The 18804-nt window shown below is 42.0% G+C and overlaps 1 protein-coding gene across 2 annotated transcripts; it reads left to right on the top strand.

Moving 5' to 3' along the window:
- Positions 1 to 704: 704 nt before the first annotated feature.
- Positions 705 to 17953, top strand: LOC146576725 (polycomb protein suz12-B-like). 2 transcript variants are annotated; one of them, XM_085272184.1, is made up of 16 exons: positions 705 to 1724; positions 2507 to 2553; positions 2654 to 2718; positions 7425 to 7493; positions 7816 to 7865; positions 7955 to 8040; positions 8131 to 8377; positions 9191 to 9293; positions 9419 to 9524; positions 9611 to 9785; positions 9993 to 10081; positions 11248 to 11391; positions 11926 to 12083; positions 12176 to 12374; positions 13451 to 13530; positions 13635 to 17953. In XM_085272184.1, the coding sequence occupies exons 1-16, from the start codon at positions 1562 to 1564 to the stop codon at positions 14059 to 14061; spliced, it is 2208 nt and encodes a 735-aa protein (XP_085128310.1). In that variant the 5' UTR covers positions 705 to 1561; the 3' UTR covers positions 14062 to 17953. The 2 variants fall into 2 exon arrangements, with proteins under 2 accessions (XP_085128310.1, XP_085128312.1); XM_085272186.1 differs by lacking the exon at positions 705 to 1724 and having other exon boundaries at positions 4031 to 7493.
- Positions 17954 to 18804: the final 851 nt, after the last annotated feature.

Below are 18804 nucleotides of genomic sequence, written 5' to 3' on the forward strand. Positions count from 1 at the left end.
AATACAGCAGCATTTAATTTATAATATTGTGCAAGTAAAAATAAAAAGTACAAGAGCTGCACTGAATTCCACGTCATGTCTTCTAAGTACTGAGTGTTCACAAGCTATTTTAGGCCTCGTTACATTTTTGGGTCAGTGGTTCAGTCGTCTGCAGGCAATACAGCACTGCTTGCAACTGAAATGTTTACCATAAAAAGTCTCTCCAAACTGTACTCATAGCCCTGATTTCCAGTGTAATTTCTCATCAATCAAAAAAAATTTTTTTAATTAACCTTTAGTAAAGCAATTTATTTTCCATTCAGGATAAAATTCCAACATTTCTACATGTGGATATTGAAGGGTGCTGATTCAAAGCGAAGCGATAATTATACAAAGAATATTTTTTAATTTTCTACATTTATGTAATTTAGAATTTTTAAAACAAAAACGTAAATCTCTTAAAAATAACAATGATACCATTTATATGTAAAAACATGAATAGTATTTTAATCTGTTTTGTCTGTAGTCAAATGTGATGATTTATTGGCTATAGATGCCCCAAATTAGATAAATAATATTATTGTTATTATTTATTTATTTATTTATTTATTTTCACAGTTAGTGACTTGCGTGAATAATGTATGCATATTCAGACCTTCTGGCTCGCTACCCAACGCAACGGGCGGCAAAACGTGCCTTCTTCAGAGTCTCGCTGACGAGCGCGATGATTGGACAGAGGTATTTAGAAGGTGGACACGAAGACGCAACGTATATCTGTGAAGTCGCTGAATTGAGGCCACATAAAGGAAGTTTGCCTTCCTAATAAAAGCTGAACAATTGCGTGAGGGTTTTTTTTTTTTTTAAATCTACTTTGTATTGTAAGATTTTCTATTTAATTTTTTTCTGATTGCAATTTATGCACAATTACCGCGTATAAACGGGTAAAATATGCATTTGCCAATGTCATAAATAAAGTAAAACTTTATTTAGGAAATTCCAACCGGATGTATGAGTGCTTTGTTGCTGTGTTCCGGGGTCTATATCCCAACTTGGAAACAGGCGCTCGGCGAGAGCTACTGTGAATTTGATGTTGTTGTGGCACCAAAGCCTCAGAAAGACTATCGTTTATGTGATTTATGAGATGTCGCGTGACAGAAACGCGCGTGGTCGTCGTCGGTAAAGTCAGAGCGCTGGACAATGCTAACCGGTTAGCGCAAGGTGGTTGCTAGCTGGCTAAGGAAGTTAGCCAGTTAGCTAGCAATCCGCCTGCCAGAGGCTGTTCTCTTGTTTCGCGCATTTCAAGTCTGTTAACCGCCCTCACCAACTGCTTAACCTGTTCCTCGTCGAGAGCGTTAAGTCGGAGTTTCGCCAATGACGGATATAAAAGAGGAGAAACTTTACAAATCGTTGTGTAAAATGGGGAGTAGGCGGTGTTTCTCCTGAGCGGCTGATTTTCTGCCACTGCTGCTCTTTTGTTTTCACAAAGGAAGAGGAGCCGCATTTCTTTATCATTTTACACCACCTCGCATTTGGTGGTGGGAGAGTTTCTTTGATCTTTCTCTTATTTTTTTTCACTGTTGTAATGGCTCCTCACAAGCAGAGCCATCCGGTGGGCTTGGGCTCTGGAGGTAAACCCAATGGGTTGTACCACCACCAGCCGTCCTCCGCCTCGATGGCTGCAGCCAAGAAGCCCAACATGCAACTTATTCAAGCCGACCACGAGTTGTTCCTGCAGGCCTTCGAGAGTAAGTTACTGCTGTCATCGGGTTGCATGTATAAAGTGTTAATTTAAGCTTATAGGAAGCTTTCCCGCGGCCATGTGCATGCAGCGGTAGCAGGAGGAAGAGAGCTGACTTAATGCCGTACTTTTATTATTATCTACAAACCGGTACTGTACACAGTAATTCTAAGAGTAAATGTGTCCATTTACTCTTAACTTCATGTCCTGGAGGGTCATCACACTCAATGTTACATCCTGAAACTTGTGTCAGAGAGACCCAGACAAACCTAGTAATTAATATAGTCTCTGCTGTTGCTTTTTAACTTTCTCTTTCTGCAGGATTGTTGTTAATTTATTTATAATTCATAGTTCTAAGTTTTCATAATTCAGTAATTGTCAAAAACTGTGCTTCCAGATGTCTTTTTCTTTTTTTTAAACTTTGAACAGTCAGAGTAGCTGTGAAATGGAGAAAAATTCCTATTCTTGAAGGTTCAAGTGGCAAATGTGTGGTACTTTACTTGAAACGAAACTACGTGACGATGCACTGATACTGATATTTAAAATGGATCCATAGCATGTGTTTTGAAAATGGTCATACTTCCCCTTTTATGTCATAGCAAGTAAGAATGTTTTAAAGGTTTTTAGCTTCTAGTTACACCATATTTGGATATTCAGTCAACTCTGAACTGATGTGGCAGGGTAGATAAACTGAGGTAGTCGAAAAAAAAATATCACTGGGTATGTTGGTGCAGTTCTCGTGAATAATACATGAATTAATGTTCTGACATTTGGACTGTTTATTTGCAGAACCAACCCAAATCTACAGGTTTCTCCGCACAAGAAACTTGATAGCTGTAAGTTTTTAACTTCGTTAAACTTAACAGTTCAGATAGTCTCTACGTTTCATAAATTACTGATGTGTATTTAAAAAAACATTGTTTTTCTGCATTTCAGCCCATCTTTTTGCACAGGACACTCACTTACATGTCCCACAGAAACTCAAGGAATAACATCAAAAGGTAAAAACTCAGACTGTTAACAAGCTTTTTTGTTTTGTTTTTTTTTTTTTGTTTTTTTTTTACAATTTTAGCTATAATTTTTCTTTTCCTTTAATGCACCTCAATGTGATTCATATGTAGATCTCGTGTTTTTTCAGCAAAAATTGTACTTGTCACTTTCTCGGGTTTTAAAGTTTATTGAAAAAGTTTGACTCTTAGAAAGAAGGTCAGTTGTTATCATGAGTGAGAGCTAACTGACACGTGGAGGCTGTCTCGATCAGTTAAAGCTGAGATAGAAGGTTTTTTCAGTTGAGCTGCTTTGCATACAGACTCTGCAGGGGAAGGAAAAAAAAGATCACGCTGATACACATGAGGCTGTCTGTGGTTCAGACGACACACCGAAGGATTGTATTGGATTACAAAGGGCATGTCACAACTTCTGTTATGTTGCAGGACATGCATTTTATTTTGCAGACCTCAATAAGTGTTTAAAATGGTGCAAGTGATAGCTGCAGCTGAGCTGCCTCCAAACGTCTCTCTGGTTTAGTTTGTGGTACTTTATTTAGCTTTTTGTTAGAGGGCAGATTAATCATGGATTTAGTGTTAAAGAAAGGAGCATAGAGATGAAGTTATTCAGCATTTAACTGAGACACCTATTAACACGTGACAGGTAATGTTGTATAAAGCACTGAGTGCTCAGGTAGAGTAGAAAAGTCATATGTGAGAACCAGTCCATTTACTATAATCTAACTTTAAAAGTTATATCAAGTTAAGTTATGATTAAGCTGTTATTGTTGAATGTTTTGGGGTTTTTTGTTTAATGTGTTTGAGGTTTTTAACCCAATTTAATTGTTAAAAAGATGCTGTCACTTGTTATTTGTGTTTTAAGCTCTACTATGAGGTTAAACAGATTGTTTTCTGCTGGTTTTTGGATTTTTGCTTCTTCTCTCTTTGCATGACAGTAGTTTTCTCTTGTTGCTGTGGACTTGTTGGCTGTTAGTGTGTGTGTGTGTGTGTGTGTGTGTGTGTGTGTGTGTGTGTGTGTGTGTGTGTGTGTGTGTGTGTGTGTGTGTGTGTTCTTGATTTGAATTGGAGGTTTTGAACCAGGTGTCTGCTGCTCAGCTCAGTTTCACTTTGCGCTGCAGTGGTGCATGCTTCAGTCACATGAAACGCAACTTGTGATTTGAGATGAAGAGACTCAGGGCCACACCACAGTTATTGACTGTTTTATTTAAAGCATTAATAACCAGAAGATAAGGAAGCAGGAAACCAGCAGGGTTGTTAAATGGTTGGATTATCAGAAACTGAAGTTCATGTAACTCCTTCTACACAGAGGTGATCTTTGGGTCTGCGCCCAGCTGAGTTTGCTGCAGAGAGAGAGACTGCAATAAAATGTTTGAGCAGGACACGGTTTCTCTTGTATGGCTTCTTGGAAAAGAAGGGGGTACACAGCCTGCCTTAAATGTACAGGGTCTCAGGTAATTTGGCTCATTTTGTGTGTTTAACCCTAAAGATACCAACCAGGCTGTTGTAGCTACTAAAACATGGGGTATAGTATCTACTGGAATTTTTAAGATGAGCATTAATGGAGCCCTTCTGTCATTTTCTCTGGTCATTAATGATGATTTAAATCATTATCGTAATAAGGATGTACAAAATTATACACGTTCCTGTTTAGGTTATAGTTATATTATTGTTACATATTTCCATGATTATAGAGAAAAATAAGATTCGAAGACTTACTACCGAACTAATCACATCTCTACAAAAAGTCAGTATTTATAGTTTAGACCCTTCTTCTTCATGACTTCTAAAATCGTTGGTAGCATGCTCAAGATCAGCTTCTGGGGCAAGTCTTATTATTGGTGATCCGTTCCTTCCTCCAGAGCTCCAAGTTGATCACAGGTTTGTAACTGATTATTGCTAAAAACTCAAACAATCACCAGCTTCTTCCAGCGATCCAGGAGGAGTTTGGTAAGAAGCTACACATCAAATTAACATTTCAACAGATCTTAATCCAATCGAAAATCTATGGGCAGACTTTAAAAGTGATTGGACAAGCAGGAGGCCACAGTCTGATAAACTTGGAGCTCTGATAAGGAACAAATGGATCAACATCAATCAGGAAAGGAAAGCCCAAAGTTTCAATGTTTATGTCCTGTATACAGTTAAGATGCCAAATAATGGAAGAATTACCAACAAGTTGAAAGCCTATAAAGTTTCAGAAAACATTTAGTGCATCAGTCACTGAAAAGTTCTAAAGTAAATTTAAAAATCCATAGCAAGCCATATAAATGACTGAGCTCGTAAATGAAGTTGAAATTTCCTGTAAGCAGGAGCATTTCCATTAAAATAATAGCTTGAATGTTACAGTCCTGTAGCAGCAGTGTGGTGCTGGATGCTTGGCGGCGTATAGATGTTAATGGTTTTTGTAGTTCCCTCTGCAGCGGTCATTAAAATGAGACTGCTTGGGCCTGAAGACAGCCTACAGATGTGAAGGTTACCTCACAGCTGTTCTCAGTTACTTTGGCTCATTAGAGTACAGCTCAGGTTAAAGCTGGACAGGACTTTATTTATGTTAGCTCTCCAGAGTACATGCACTACAAAACTCAAACGGTGTGCAGCCATTATGAGCTGGGGGGACGTGCTTCTCTATTTAATTTTATTTAAGAACACATCAGGACTTGCCAGCGATGCTGACTTAAACTGGCAGTTGAATAAAATACTTTCAAGCAGACACACAAACCAAAACGTCAGAAACGTCGTCATCCTTCTGCTGATATTAATTCAATACCTAATACCTCTTATTGTGCGTTCACACCATTTAAGAGTTTTGTCAGCCACGTCGTTTAAAGTGCCTTTTCCCTCACTTCACTCGAGTCTAAAAGCTCAAAGACGAAAAGTTTATTTCAGCTTTTAAAGATCACTGACGGCCTTTACCCTTCTTCTTCTTCTTCTTCTTCTTCTTCTTCCTTCTTTCTTCTTCTTCTTCTTCTTCTTCCTCTTCTTCCTCCTTTTTAAAGGGCACCTACTCTGCTAATTTGTTTTCATTCTTGGACTGTTAAAACAGCTTTGCATGATTCACAGTTCAAAATAATCCTCCTTTATCTTACACTGAGCCTGGTGCAGTCTTCAGTGAATCCTCTGTCTGATAAAAAGCTTGCTTCCCACTTCCAACAGTTTTTTTTTTTAAATATATAAATATTATAAGATATTATCAACAAAACAGTTCAGTTTTAAATGAAGCATATTTCCGTTTGACAGTTGTTATTTACCAAAGGAAATGCAATTATTCAACTAAGTTTCACCTCTTATTTTTTCCTCTGGCTGTCCGTGACCCGTCAGTGTGGGCTGCAGCACCGTTTTAGAACAACTCCTTTTTGTTTATGTCACAAAACGCTGGTTCGTATGAACAGAAAATTAACGGCAGAAACCTCAACAATCAGATGATCTCCTGTGAGCAAGACTTGGAGAAGGTGGTGAGAAAGAACTCCATTTTGACAAGAACGAGACTCTGCCTCGCGTCCTACTTTTAGAAACTCCAGGAAACGCGTATAAGCCTGCACAGAGGTAAGTGCTGGTACTGTGTGGTCTTTGAGACAGGGCTGGGCGATATGAGGAAAACATAAAATCACAATGCTTTTTGGCTATATCGCGATACACGATTTATGTGTAACCAACCCTAACCCTGTTTAACTAAACTCAAAAAACAAAAGTTACTTTCAAACATATATTTTACTACATGAATAGAAACGCCTTATTTTAACCATTATCTTTAACCATCAGTTGCCCACAGAGGTTTTCTCTAATGACGACACTGTCACAGTGAACCTCGTTCTGTGGTCAACACCAGACCTTTAACAAACAGAAGATCAAAGCAACAAAAGTACATCAAGCAAGATTTGATGAGAGAAAATAAAACGACTGAATTTAAAAAGGTGCTTTTTTGTGCTTATAACATGTAAAAATTGTAAAATTAAAAAATATGATCACCTCAAATTACAAAAACAAAAGTCTAGACAGTGACTATAAAAACGACTGACCTAGAACAGTCACCGGTATCACAGCTCATTTATTTAACATTGACGTTGACAGGCAGCGGTTAAAACGGCCTTACCTTTGCATTGGATGACTTTTCAGCTGGTGGGATATTTTGTGGTACTTCTACTTTTTGCAGCATGTTTTGCAAATTACCGGATTTTGTTCGGCGTCATCCTCGTGGAATCCAAATGACAGCGAGTTTCATTCCCTCTCGTCTGAATCTGGTAGTATATAAGCGCCTGCTCAGCGCAGTGTGCTGGACAGAAAGTCACAGTGAATTACATACAGACAGCTTAATATTGTTTGGCAATTTATACTTGATGGTTACAATAAAGCCATTTTAACCATCGTACGCAGAAATACACAGTGAATTCGATATATCGCCCACCCCTACTTTGAGATGTGATCGTTCAGGACTCTGAGTGTGAGGAGGAAGATTTTAAATGACAGAAGCTAATATTGAGAGGTGTCGTTAGCCCTTATAAGAAAAACGAGTCATTCAATCTGCCTGCAGCTGTATAACCCCGGGTGTAGTGTGCCGTAATCCAGATTACGTCCTTGTCCCGAGGACAAGAACCTGATCTTCCTCCAGAAACAAGACGTTTGCCACTGAGTTTCTGCATGTTTGGACTTTCAGTGGGCTGGTTGTACGATTGCTAACTGCTGCCGTTTGTCTCCATGTGCAGGAAAAATTACAAGGTTGACAATCTTCTGTTCAAAGTGGAGAAGATGAGAGGGGAACAGGAGACTCACAGGTAAGCGCTCAGTCCTGCAGGACTCTCTGCTTTCCATTCCAAGCTTCTAGAAAACATTTAGCTCGTTTTTGTTTATCAGGTGACAAAATATCAATAAAAAGTTCACCAGCTACATGTGGAGCGATCCCGCTGAGGTACATCCACACCTAAAAGCCCATTTTTAGCAGGAAAACAGTGCTGTAGCAAAAAGAGATTCTCAAGTTTCACATTTTTATTTATTTGATGCTGCTTTCTCTGGCACCAGAACGCCTCCTTTTATAGCTGCAAACTTCACAATGTTTGGTTTTAAAAATATCTCAGAACGTTTTCCCCTCTTCTACAGCTTGGCCTCCAATCTTCAGCTCACCTTTACTGGCTTCTTCCATAAAGCTGGTACGTTTTTCCATATCGGCACTTTGTTTTATCGTTTCCACTGATCCCACTGTGACTAACAGGAAATCTTTTGTGTTGTTTGTTTACAGGAAAACTCTCTCAGGACAGCGAGAACGAGCAGAACTCGGTGTCTCTGGAGGTGCTCCTGGTCAAAGTCTGCCACAAGAAGAGGAAGGTGTGTGTCATGAATTTCCTCTGCTGGTTTTCTACAGCTTGCACGTCTAAATGAAACACACGAAGTTTCCTTTTCTTGCTTCCTGTGTAGGACGTGAGCTGTCCGGTGAAACAGGTCCCCACGGGAAAGAAGCAAGTCCCTCTGAACCCAGACACGAGCGCCGGGGTCCAGGCCAAGCTGAGCTCCTACCCCTCCCTGCTGGTTCCCAGCAGCGAGTTTGAACCCAGCAACTCTCACATGGTCAAATCTTATTCGCTGCTCTTCAGAGTGTCACGACCCGGGCATCCACGAACACAGATCAACGGGCTTGCTAATGGCGAGATTCACCACAGCAGAGGTGGGCAGAGTGGGTTATTGGGTGGGTCTCATCTCTGCAGCTTTGCAAAAGCTTGACAGAGCAAGACAAACCAAGGACAAGAAAATGGGATTGTAGCAAAAAGCCAACTTGCTTTGTTTGTCATCCGATCATCCCCTGCAATGAAAAAGAAAACATGAACTAAACTATTGGAGAAAATCCTGATTTAGGCCGTAAACTGGGATAGTGAAAGGAAGCAGGATTTGACTTTGGTTTCAAACACCAATGAAGTTAAAGCACCCCTCACGTGAGTCCATGACAGTTTTGCCAGTACTGGTGGGAAACTGTCACAGGAAGTTGTTAACCAGTTACTAGTGTCAGTAGGGCTTAAATCATCAGGGGACAGGAAATGTGTCATATGTTTTGGTAACACACATTGAGACAACTTTGGTTGGATCCAATCAGAATAGCAGCGAGTAGAATTACGAGTTTAAACCAACTTCTTAGATGCCAAAGAGTCCTCCCTTTGCTTAACGACTTCAGATTTCTTATTGGTCTGCAGTGGAAATTATCAGATGTTGGGAGGTGAGACTGTTGTACGGCGAGTCTTGATGTAGTTCAGTGATGTTTCGAGTTCGTTTATAGCGGGTCCTTCAGACTTGATTCACTCAAAGTTTTTAGTTGACCCAGTTTAACTTGCAGAAGATTATTATGGCTGCTCTATCTATATCTATATTTCTTCAGCTGTTTGAACTTAAAAATTAAACACAGTCACCCTCGTAGCTCCACATCCGTGCAGAAAACGAGGGACGGTTTGGCGGAGCAGAGGTTCATGTCACCGTGTGTCTTTTTCAGACTTTTCAGAAGAAGCTGTGAACAGGAAAAGGAGGAGCTCTGCTCTCAGGGAGGAGGGAGAAACCACATTTGTAGCTCAGATGACAGTCTTTGATAAAAACAGGTGAAAGACACACACATACACTGACGCGCACACACAGTAGCACCTTTTGGCACAGGAAAGAAAAGGTGTCATTGCATCGTTTGTGCAGCAGAAGTGAGAAGACGTTGTCGTGTACTTGCGTGCAGGCGTCTGCAGTTATTGGACGGCGAGTACGAGGTGTCCATGCAAGAGATGGAGGAGTGTCCCGTCGGTAAGAAGAGGGCGACCTGGGAGACCATCCTAGATGGAAAGGTGTGTGTTTGTGTGCGTGAACCAAGTAACCCTCAGTTCACACAGCTGATCTGTGTAGTGAAACCCCGTGTTTGCTGTTTTTGCAGCGTTTGCCTCCGTTTGAGAGTTTCTCTCAGGGTCCGACTCTGCAGTTCACACTGCGCTGGACCAGCGACTCCGCCGATCATTCCACCGCACCCGTGGCCAAACCGCTCGCCACCCGCAACTCCGAAACCAACCAGGACACCCGACCCAGCACCCTGAGAGCCACGCACGCACCAAGTGAGTGTAGCACAGATAATGTGTGCTGTGTTTCAGCACACGCGTCAAACTCGTGTTTCATGTTGATTATATCCAGGATGATCTAATATTTAGATAAAATTATGACGTGCTAGTAACCTGCATATGTTTGGCCCTTTTCCCAGTGTGGCCCTCAGTAAACTGACCTATAACATCAGCAGTGAAAGTGTTGCTGTTTTTCTTCTGCAGCTGTGAAAGAGTCGGTAAATACAGATGTTCAAACCAGAAGAGAACAAGTCTTATCTGAGCCTCGACAGAAACTACGAATCTTCTACCAGGTCAGTCCGTACCTGCTAACGCTGCCGTTTCTCCCACAGACTTCAGTCATTTCTGTGACCCTTAAATGTCATTGTGGATCTTTTTTTACACACATCTGTAATTTTTCTATGATGGATGGATACTTTGTTGATCCCACAAAGGATCCTTATGCCTGTTGTTACAGCAGGAGCAAGTGGTGAGGGCTTTATACTGTGACAGTGCAAAAACGTACACATGTGATAAGAAAACAAAGAAAATAAATAATAAAACTGATTTTAGGAAGAGTAAAAAGTAAGACTGAGAGTGCAAATCCCATTAATAGATAATATGTACACTGTACAAGAAGGAATAATACAGAAGTGTGTGTGAAATCTTACACCTGACAGGTGTGTTCACCTGTGACAGAGTTTTATAGAGAACAGTAGGAATGATTTCATGAGCGTTACTCGAGGCAACCCACAGCCTCATTCAAAGGCTTTGCACAGCTGCTGTCTGTGCTGATGGATGATGGACACCTGATGGACATCTGCTGTCTGTAGTTTCTCCACTGCTTCGGCTCTCCCCCCGTGAAGAATCCAGTGAAAGAGAGACTGTGTGTTACAGATGGTTAGAAAAGTTGGACACTCACAGATTCAAGCGTGAGTGAACTGTATGAACGGAGCTCACTTCAATTTACAAAACAAATTTTCAGCCTGGCCTCGGAGGAAAACATGAAGTTATCACGAAAAGGCAAATTGTCCATGTTCGTTGACACAAAACGCAATTTTTATTTTGGCCAGCACGACTTTCTAATGCGCGTCAACGGGAAGTATATTTTCTGTCTGGGGCACATGTATATCCTACCAGTTAATGTCAGTCTACACCTGAGCACAGATGGGGTAAAAGATGTGGTATTTTTGTGTTGTTGCATTAGCATTAGAATTGGTAATCCCTTTTCTTGGGCGTCGGGAATCCCTGTGGTGAGTTTAGGTGAGATAAAATGACCCAAAAACCACCGATGAGGTGTGACAGCGAAACAAAGGAGTGCCGAGATCAAAGTGTGAGACACGGTGGGATTTATGAAGGCCGCTGCATGTCGATTCAGACCTCCGGAGAAGTGGCAACGGGATGTGAATTCCTCGTCAAAGATCAGCGAGTCTGTCGCTTCTCAGCAGCTGAGATCACACTCTGTTTCTTTCTTTCCTAGTTTCAATACAACAACAACACACGGCAGCAGACCGAGGCCAGGGATGACCTCCACTGTCCGTGGTGCACACTGAACTGCAGGAAGCTGTACAGTCTCGTCAAACACCTCAAACTGTCCCACTCCCGCTTCATCTTCAACTACGTGGTGAGAGATGTACACCAGCTGTTGCTCTCATGTTTTGCACTGCCAGTTTGACCAAAGCTTTCCTACCAACCAAATTCCTGTTCTGTCAGACATGTTTCTTAGGTAAAAATGTCTTCGTGCAGATGTTGCCCAACATCAGCTTACCTGCTAACTTGGGTAGATTACTTGATATCTAGTGCAGCAGCCACATCTGCGTCAGTCAGAGCTAATGTTGGCTCTAGGAAAGGAAGAGAAGCACAGATATCCCCAGGAGCATAAATCCTTTGGATTCAAACAGTCGACACGCTGTTGGAGTCAACACGAGCATCGAGGAGCGTTTCATTTTTAAGTTCTATTACAACCTGATGAGCGTGCTCCACAAGGCTTAGAATCAAAGCTAAGAACAAATAAAATCAAAGATACCAGTACTTTAAAAACATCGTACAATGTAAAACTTGGGGGTATCATCAGTATTTCTTATTTAAATTCAGCACTGAGATCTTTTAACATATTGTCGAGCGTGTCCTTTAAATATGCATCTCTGATCTTTGGCAGCCCCATCCCAAAGGAGCAAAGATTGAGGTCTCTATCAACGAGTCTTACGATGGGTCGTATGCAGGAAATCCTCAGGACATCCACAGCCAGCCGGGCTTCGCCTTCAGCAGGAACGGCCCCGTGAAGAGAACCGCCGTCACCCACTTTCTGGTCTGCAGGTACCCCTCCAACTTCTCCTCTACCTTTATATTTATTTACATGCTGCCGAGGGCGACAGGAACTCCTGATCATCCTCTTCCTGTCCTCTCAGACCCAAGAGGACAAAGCCGAGCCTGTCTGAGTTTCTGGAGTCTGAGGATGGCGATCGGGAGGCGCAGAGGACGTACATCAGTGGACACAATCGCCTGTACTTCCACAGCGACAGCTGCCTGCCGCTGAGGCCCCAGGAGATGGAAGTGGACAGCGAGGACGAGAGGGACCCCGACTGGCTCAAAGAGAAGACTGTAAAGGTGAGCTTGAGCCAGACGAGCGAACACAGGAATGTTCCTGAGGAGGAAGAAGCCGGGTATAAAAACAGTAGAAAGCTTCATTGGATCGGTATTCGATATCAACACAGTTTGAACTGTAAAAAGTTTGATTGGTGTGTCCCGGCTCTCTCAGTCTGGGATAGGAAATTTAATAGTCATGAAAGGGAAAAATCCAGGATAACCCTGTTTCCATCTTCACCAAATTCAGAGAAACAAATACGCTTCCAATAATCAAACAGCGATATTGAAACATTTGCTTTCTCCTGCTTCTAAAAGGAGAACATTTGGAGAGTAAAACATTTCGGGTTGTTGTTCAGACGAAACAGCCAGTTTTTGTTGAAGATGTCACTTTGATCTCGACTGTTTTCTCTGATCGTTAAAAACCTCTGAAGGATTCAGACGATTCAGCAGACGCTCGGGCTTCTCTCCTCCTGTGAACGGCTTCTGCTTCTCGTGACTGTGTTAACTATGCTAACTTTTCCAGATTGGTGTGAGGGTAACAGAAGTCAGCGTGGACGTTTCTGCCGCTGGCCTATTGATGTCAACATTAAAGCTCCCCATGACTTAACAACCTGTGACTTAAAGCAGGTTTTATAATGAACGATAAAAAAGATTTCAACACACACACACCGTTTACAAATGGTTGTTGTGTTCTTGCGTTTCTTTGGTTGTTTTGGGGAGGTTTTCTTTTTCAAGTTTTCTCTGTGATGTTGGACTCCAACCTGCATAAACACTATAGACTGTATGTAAAAGATGGATGTAACCCCGTGGTTTGAAGAATGAAGCCAGTGCAGAGGTGTCTTAAATCTGCAGGGAGCGGCTCCTCTTAAATCTGATTTGTATAGAACTCTATGAGGAAAACGACCCTATTTTTAACTTGAGTTCTGACTTCAGTAAATGCTTTGCTGAAGAGTTTGTGGTCTCATTTAAAGTCTTTTTTTTTAAAAATACCAGAGGATGCGACACTCGCCTAAATCATAAATTTGAGGCTTCAAAATCGACCTCCATCTTTTATATACAGTCCATGCTAAACGCTAACTAGTGTGCTCTGATTGCAGCAAATCGAGGACTTCATGGACGTGAACGAGGGGGAGAAGGAGATCATGAAGCTGTGGAATCTGCACGTCATGAAGCGTGGGTATGTACTCGGCAAAGCTTTTATCAAACTGCAGAAGTTTTTTGGTTTATTTCAGGGTTTTTGTTTTTTAAACCTCACCTTATCCACTGGCGTCTTCCTCCCAGCTTCATCGCAGATAACCAGATGAACGAAGCGTGTCTGCTGTTTGCTGAACACCACGCCGCCTTCATCGTCAAACGCAACCTGTGCCGCAATTTCCTGCTCCATCTGATCAGCATGCATGACTTCAACCTGATCAGCACGCTGACCATCAACCAGGCCATGGCCCGGCTCTGCCTCGTCCAGAGCCAGGCCACCCACAGAGACAAAGAGGAGGACGACGAAGAGGAGGAGGAGGAGGACTGGGAGACGGCCGCGGAGTCCCAGCCGGAGCCGGATCCTGACCCTGATCCCGATCTGACGGAGTTTAAAACCTGCAGTACCGAGACCGCCAACAGCTCCCTGGAGACTGGAAACCAACTGGTGGAGGACGGCGGCGAGAAGCCGCACGCCAAGCAGAAATTGTCCGGCTTCGGCTCGGTTTTAAAGTGACTGCTCGGCTGGAGCGCCACAAAGATTCCCGGACAGAGCGGGAAGACTGAGGCCTGAATCAGCAAACAGGTGTTAGACACACACGGGTTACTGCAGGGATTCTCAAAGGCAGGTTACACCAGGATCAAAATGAACTTCACATCCTGGAAGTTACACATTCAAATCGAAGAGACGCTTTATGGTTTCACAGTTCATCAACGCTGAGATCTTTGAATTATTTTTTAATTATTTTCATGTTTTTTCCATGTTGTTTGTCCTGTTTCTGTAAATGTTTGAGTGTTTAACTCTGAGCTGCTCCAGTTTTATTTCCAGCCTGACACAGCTGTGGAGTGAGCACAAAGCAGGTTCGGTCTTAGGGCTGGAGGTGCAGAAGACGGTCGTACGCCTTCTGCAGATGACGAGTTGCCTTCAAAAGAGGCGTCAACATTTCATGCAGCAGCTGCGAATTCAAACAGGAGGAGATGGGCCGTCTGCTCGGGACTGTTTTCAGCAGCGGAGTGATCCGTATTTGGTGCTCTCTTTGGTGCTACTTTGCCTCTCGAGACTCTTCGTTGGTGCTCTGAGTCATTTTGTGTTCACTCCATCGTTCAAACCTCATGTCAGTCTTCCTCAGAGTGAAGCATCAATCAGTGACCTTCCGGGCACCCTCAGCTCCGCCAAAGGTTTTCTTTTAGCAGGGAGTGTGTGCACATGCTCAGTAGTGTCACGGTTACGGCGTCTGATTGGGTGTCAAGAGTGTTGCTGCAAAAGGAAGTTTGACCAGTTATTATCAAGAAAGGTCAGGGTTGAACCGCTGATGGTCGGGAGGTGGCTGATCACAACTCGAGACGCCTGTTAGAGCCGTTGCTATCAGGTGATTTTACCTGGAGACGCCACAAAGTTCGTATTAACTGTTAATGAGACCGATGCTCAAAGCTAAGAGACTCTCTGCACTTGTGTTAGTCTTTTTTCTCTCCCCCATATGTATTGTTGTTGAGCCCCGCTCATGTGAAAATCATGTTCATAATAATTCTGCGAGTCAGAATATGAAGAAAATATATTTTTGCTCATACTGTGGAGCATTACCTTTCACTATCCGTGCAGCGAGCTCGAGGGATCTCGTAAGATCAAGGATGTTTTCCGTGTGATTCAGCTGCTTGTTAGCTCAAACACAACGAGACAAAAGTCTCCGAGCTTTCTTTGATCGGGTTAATCAGGAAGTTAATCCTCAGGTTGGGTTAATTTTTGGCATCCAGTGATCATGAAAACAAGATAATATTAAACAAATGGTTCGTTTTTGCTGCAATGCTCTGTGAAGACTTTTCCTTTGCAGGCGTTTTTCTCTCTTTTGCTGCTTTAGTTCAGCTCGAGCCGAGACAATGAAAACTGACTCCTAACAACAAGTTTTATCTGGAAGTAAAGGGTTTTCGCTGGATCGTTAAAGGTTCCAGCTTCGTCTGTGTCGGATCTGAGGGTTTATTGAACCTGTGACTCTGCTGTACTCGTGGGCACACCTCCCCTACAGTTATGTTTTTCTTTAAACTACTGGTGCTAAATGTTTTTACTCCTCAGTGCATCTCCTTTCTTACAACAGATCTCCACTGCCAGCTCTCCAACAACGAGAAGCATGTTTAGTTGTCTGTTTCGTTTTTTTAAAGCGACTCTCTTTTTCCTACAGTGCTGTTTTTACCGTGCTCTGAGCCCAGGACAACAAAAAACACTCGCTGTGCAGCAAAACTGGACAAAAAAGCTCCTCAGAGCTCAGAGAGGCTTGGAAAGGCCACGTTCCTACTGTTGTAATCTAAAAAAAATTGATAACTATAGGGTTAAACTGTTTATGCAGGTGCTGGTTCCAGTTTCTTTAAAATAAGAAATTGCTGCTTTATTTTGAAATTATTATAAACTGAATAGTTTAAGTTTTGGACTGATACAAGTTTGGCTGGTCTGTTTTGTGTTTGTTTGTTTGTTTGTTTGTTTTCTTTTATTTGATCAATGAAATTGTTTAAAAAAAGAAAAAAAAAAAGGGAAAGGAAACAAGAAAAGCCACTTATAAAACGAATGGTTCCACAGGGTTGTGATGTCGCTTTATGGTGTGGCGTTAATGCAATATAAATAATGTTGCTCCAACCAAAAAAAAACATGTTTTGATTAGGGGGGGGGAAAAAACACCTGGAAGTCTAAAGTTGGCTGGAGGAGGTGATGGTGGATGGATCAAATCCAGGCCTTTCACACAGGACGTTTGGGGTTTGAGTCCACCATGATGTGAAAAGTTAGTACTGATTTATCACTTTTAGACCAAGCGACACACTCGGAGACTGAAATAAGTATGAAAATGTGCAGTTCCTGTAGCGACCACCAGAGGCTCCTGCAGTGGATCAATCTATGTTAAAATGTCCAACTTTAATTTGTTTAAATAAACATGTTTTCAGCCAGATATAAAAAAATAAATACATTTCTGGATGGTTTCTTCCTTCAGAAAAACTGCACAGTTTAAGTGGCCACTCTGACACGTGGGTCAAACCATCTACTTCATGTAGATGATGTCATCTCGCTTTCACATTTAGGCTAATGCTACGCAGCTTGGTTAGCACATTTCATATCCATAAAGTTGATACAGCACACAGACATGCATGTCTGTTAATTGGTACTAAGAAACTCTAAAACTGGATGCTTTTCCTTTTGGATTTTTGTTTATTAGAATTGGACAGGTCCATGTTGAGACAGGCAGCTGTAGATGTTAGCTCCTAGGGTGCACTGTATTCTTGCTAACCAAACTAGCTAGCATTAGCTGATAGCTTGGTACACCAGTTTTCATCCAGTCTTTTCACTTCTGGCTCCAAAAATCAACATTGTTGGAGGCCAAACTGTGAAGTCCAGAATCCAGCAGGTGAAGGCACAGTAACTTCGTCCATCTTTTAGCTTTCTTTACCCCCACGAATCTGCAAAATTGTGACATCACAACAGTGTGACTGGTCCTGGAGCAACATTAAAATGATGAGGGGACACCATGGCGGCACATGTAGTTACTGAACACGCCCACTACACCTGTTATATATAAATGTAAATATGACTGTAAAAAAAAACCGATAGCTTTGTGATATGTATGTTTTTGAAACTCAAACACCATCAGTGACATTTTAGTAGGTGTTTTTTAGTTAAAGGACCAAATTGGGATTCATTTCCTGCAGATTTCTTTGCTCTTATGTGTCCTGCGTCATGTGACTCCTGGATCCCTGCTGCCGTCATTACTTTGACATTTAACCTCGAGAACACGCCGGGTAAAGATTAGACATGACAGACGAATCGCACCGGGAGCATTTCAGTCTCCACGGGCAATTTTATTTTGAAAATTAAAACCGTGCTCCTGTATAGACTGTATATGAATGTTGGATGCATCTATTGTGGACCCTCTGTGTAGGTTTTTCGCGAAACAACAGGAGTAGTAACTCCTGGAGTTCTTCCATTCTCCTGCAAGAGGGTCCCCAAAACACTCGAGGGCGCTGCCACAGATTTGTAAATGAAAATATTTCATCACCCCACCCACTAGTAACAGAGTCAGGCAGTCCAGGTGCTGATGTTTTACCCGTGCCATTTTAGCCTAAATGCAGTACGAGCCTCCAGATGTGGGCAGCTGTGAGGCCATGGGAGCATAACGTCAGACATGATCATTTGGATGTATTTAGAGCTTATCGATCTTTTTTGTGTTGTTTTAAAAAGCTTTATGCCTGCTGGTGACTGATCCAGCCTGCTGAAATCTGCAGATCTGAAACCTTGTCTTTGTTCACGAGACCCAGCAGCGTTTTGCACAATACGGGAGGAGCCGTGTCGGCCAAACGAGACTTTTCTTTAACAATAATGTAAAACTAGTTCGAGTCACAATGGTTTTCTATTAAAAAGGACAATTTTGTAATAATATTGGCATCATGCTCCATTTCTTTCACCAAAGTACACGTCACTCACAGCTCGGTCACACTAGGTTCAAAATAGGACCACAGTGACTAAGTGTCGTCGTTTCAGGATTGCACTGATTTCATTTGCTGTCTGAGACTGATTGCAAGTACTTGCTGCGACCAGCTGATCGCTCAGAGCTGCAACATCCCAAACCTCTGGGTGACTTTTGATCACAAAGAGATTGCACAGGTTGATTGCACGTGGCTCTTCCCTCTCATGTTGCTGGATTGAGAGCTCTGACTTTAAAGCTGTTGTTTGGTTTTTTTGATAAAGGCTGTTGTGTCTGATCTGGTACCTTTCATTTATAGACAAATGTTGATTTATATTTTCTATAAATTATATTATGGCTGGAGCATTCCCCGCATGATTGTTCCAATATAATATTGTACAACTTTTTGCAAAGACAAAAAAATCAAAGCAATCTGCATGCTGGGTTTTCAAATCTTCCAAGTATGAACGTTAACTGCTCACACAACAGTTGGTAACTACTTTTACTGCCCTCTCGTGTCTGCAGTGAGGAACTACAACACAAATGCAGGCAGCAGCATTTCTAAAATACAGCGACCTATAGAAGTGAAATAAGCTGATCTCGTTGCCATAGTGAAGACTTCAAACACTGATCAACACTAAAACGCACACTGATGATCTTGATCATTGATATCTGCCAACTATAATCCAGATGCTGTCCCACATGTGACCTTAGTGACTCCCCACATGAGGTGAAACATCTTCATGAACAGCTGTCATCCACTCAAGACGGTGAAGATGCACAGACGTCTTTATAGAGGTTTAACAAACTGATGTTGTGGTTCC

The sequence above is a fragment of the Mchenga conophoros genome, linkage group LG4 (assembly GCF_057382185.1).
Source record: "Mchenga conophoros isolate Kocher_MC1m ecotype Shallow Benthic linkage group LG4, M_conophoros_male_GT1.1, whole genome shotgun sequence".
Classification (NCBI taxonomy): domain Eukaryota; kingdom Metazoa; phylum Chordata; class Actinopteri; order Cichliformes; family Cichlidae; genus Mchenga; species Mchenga conophoros.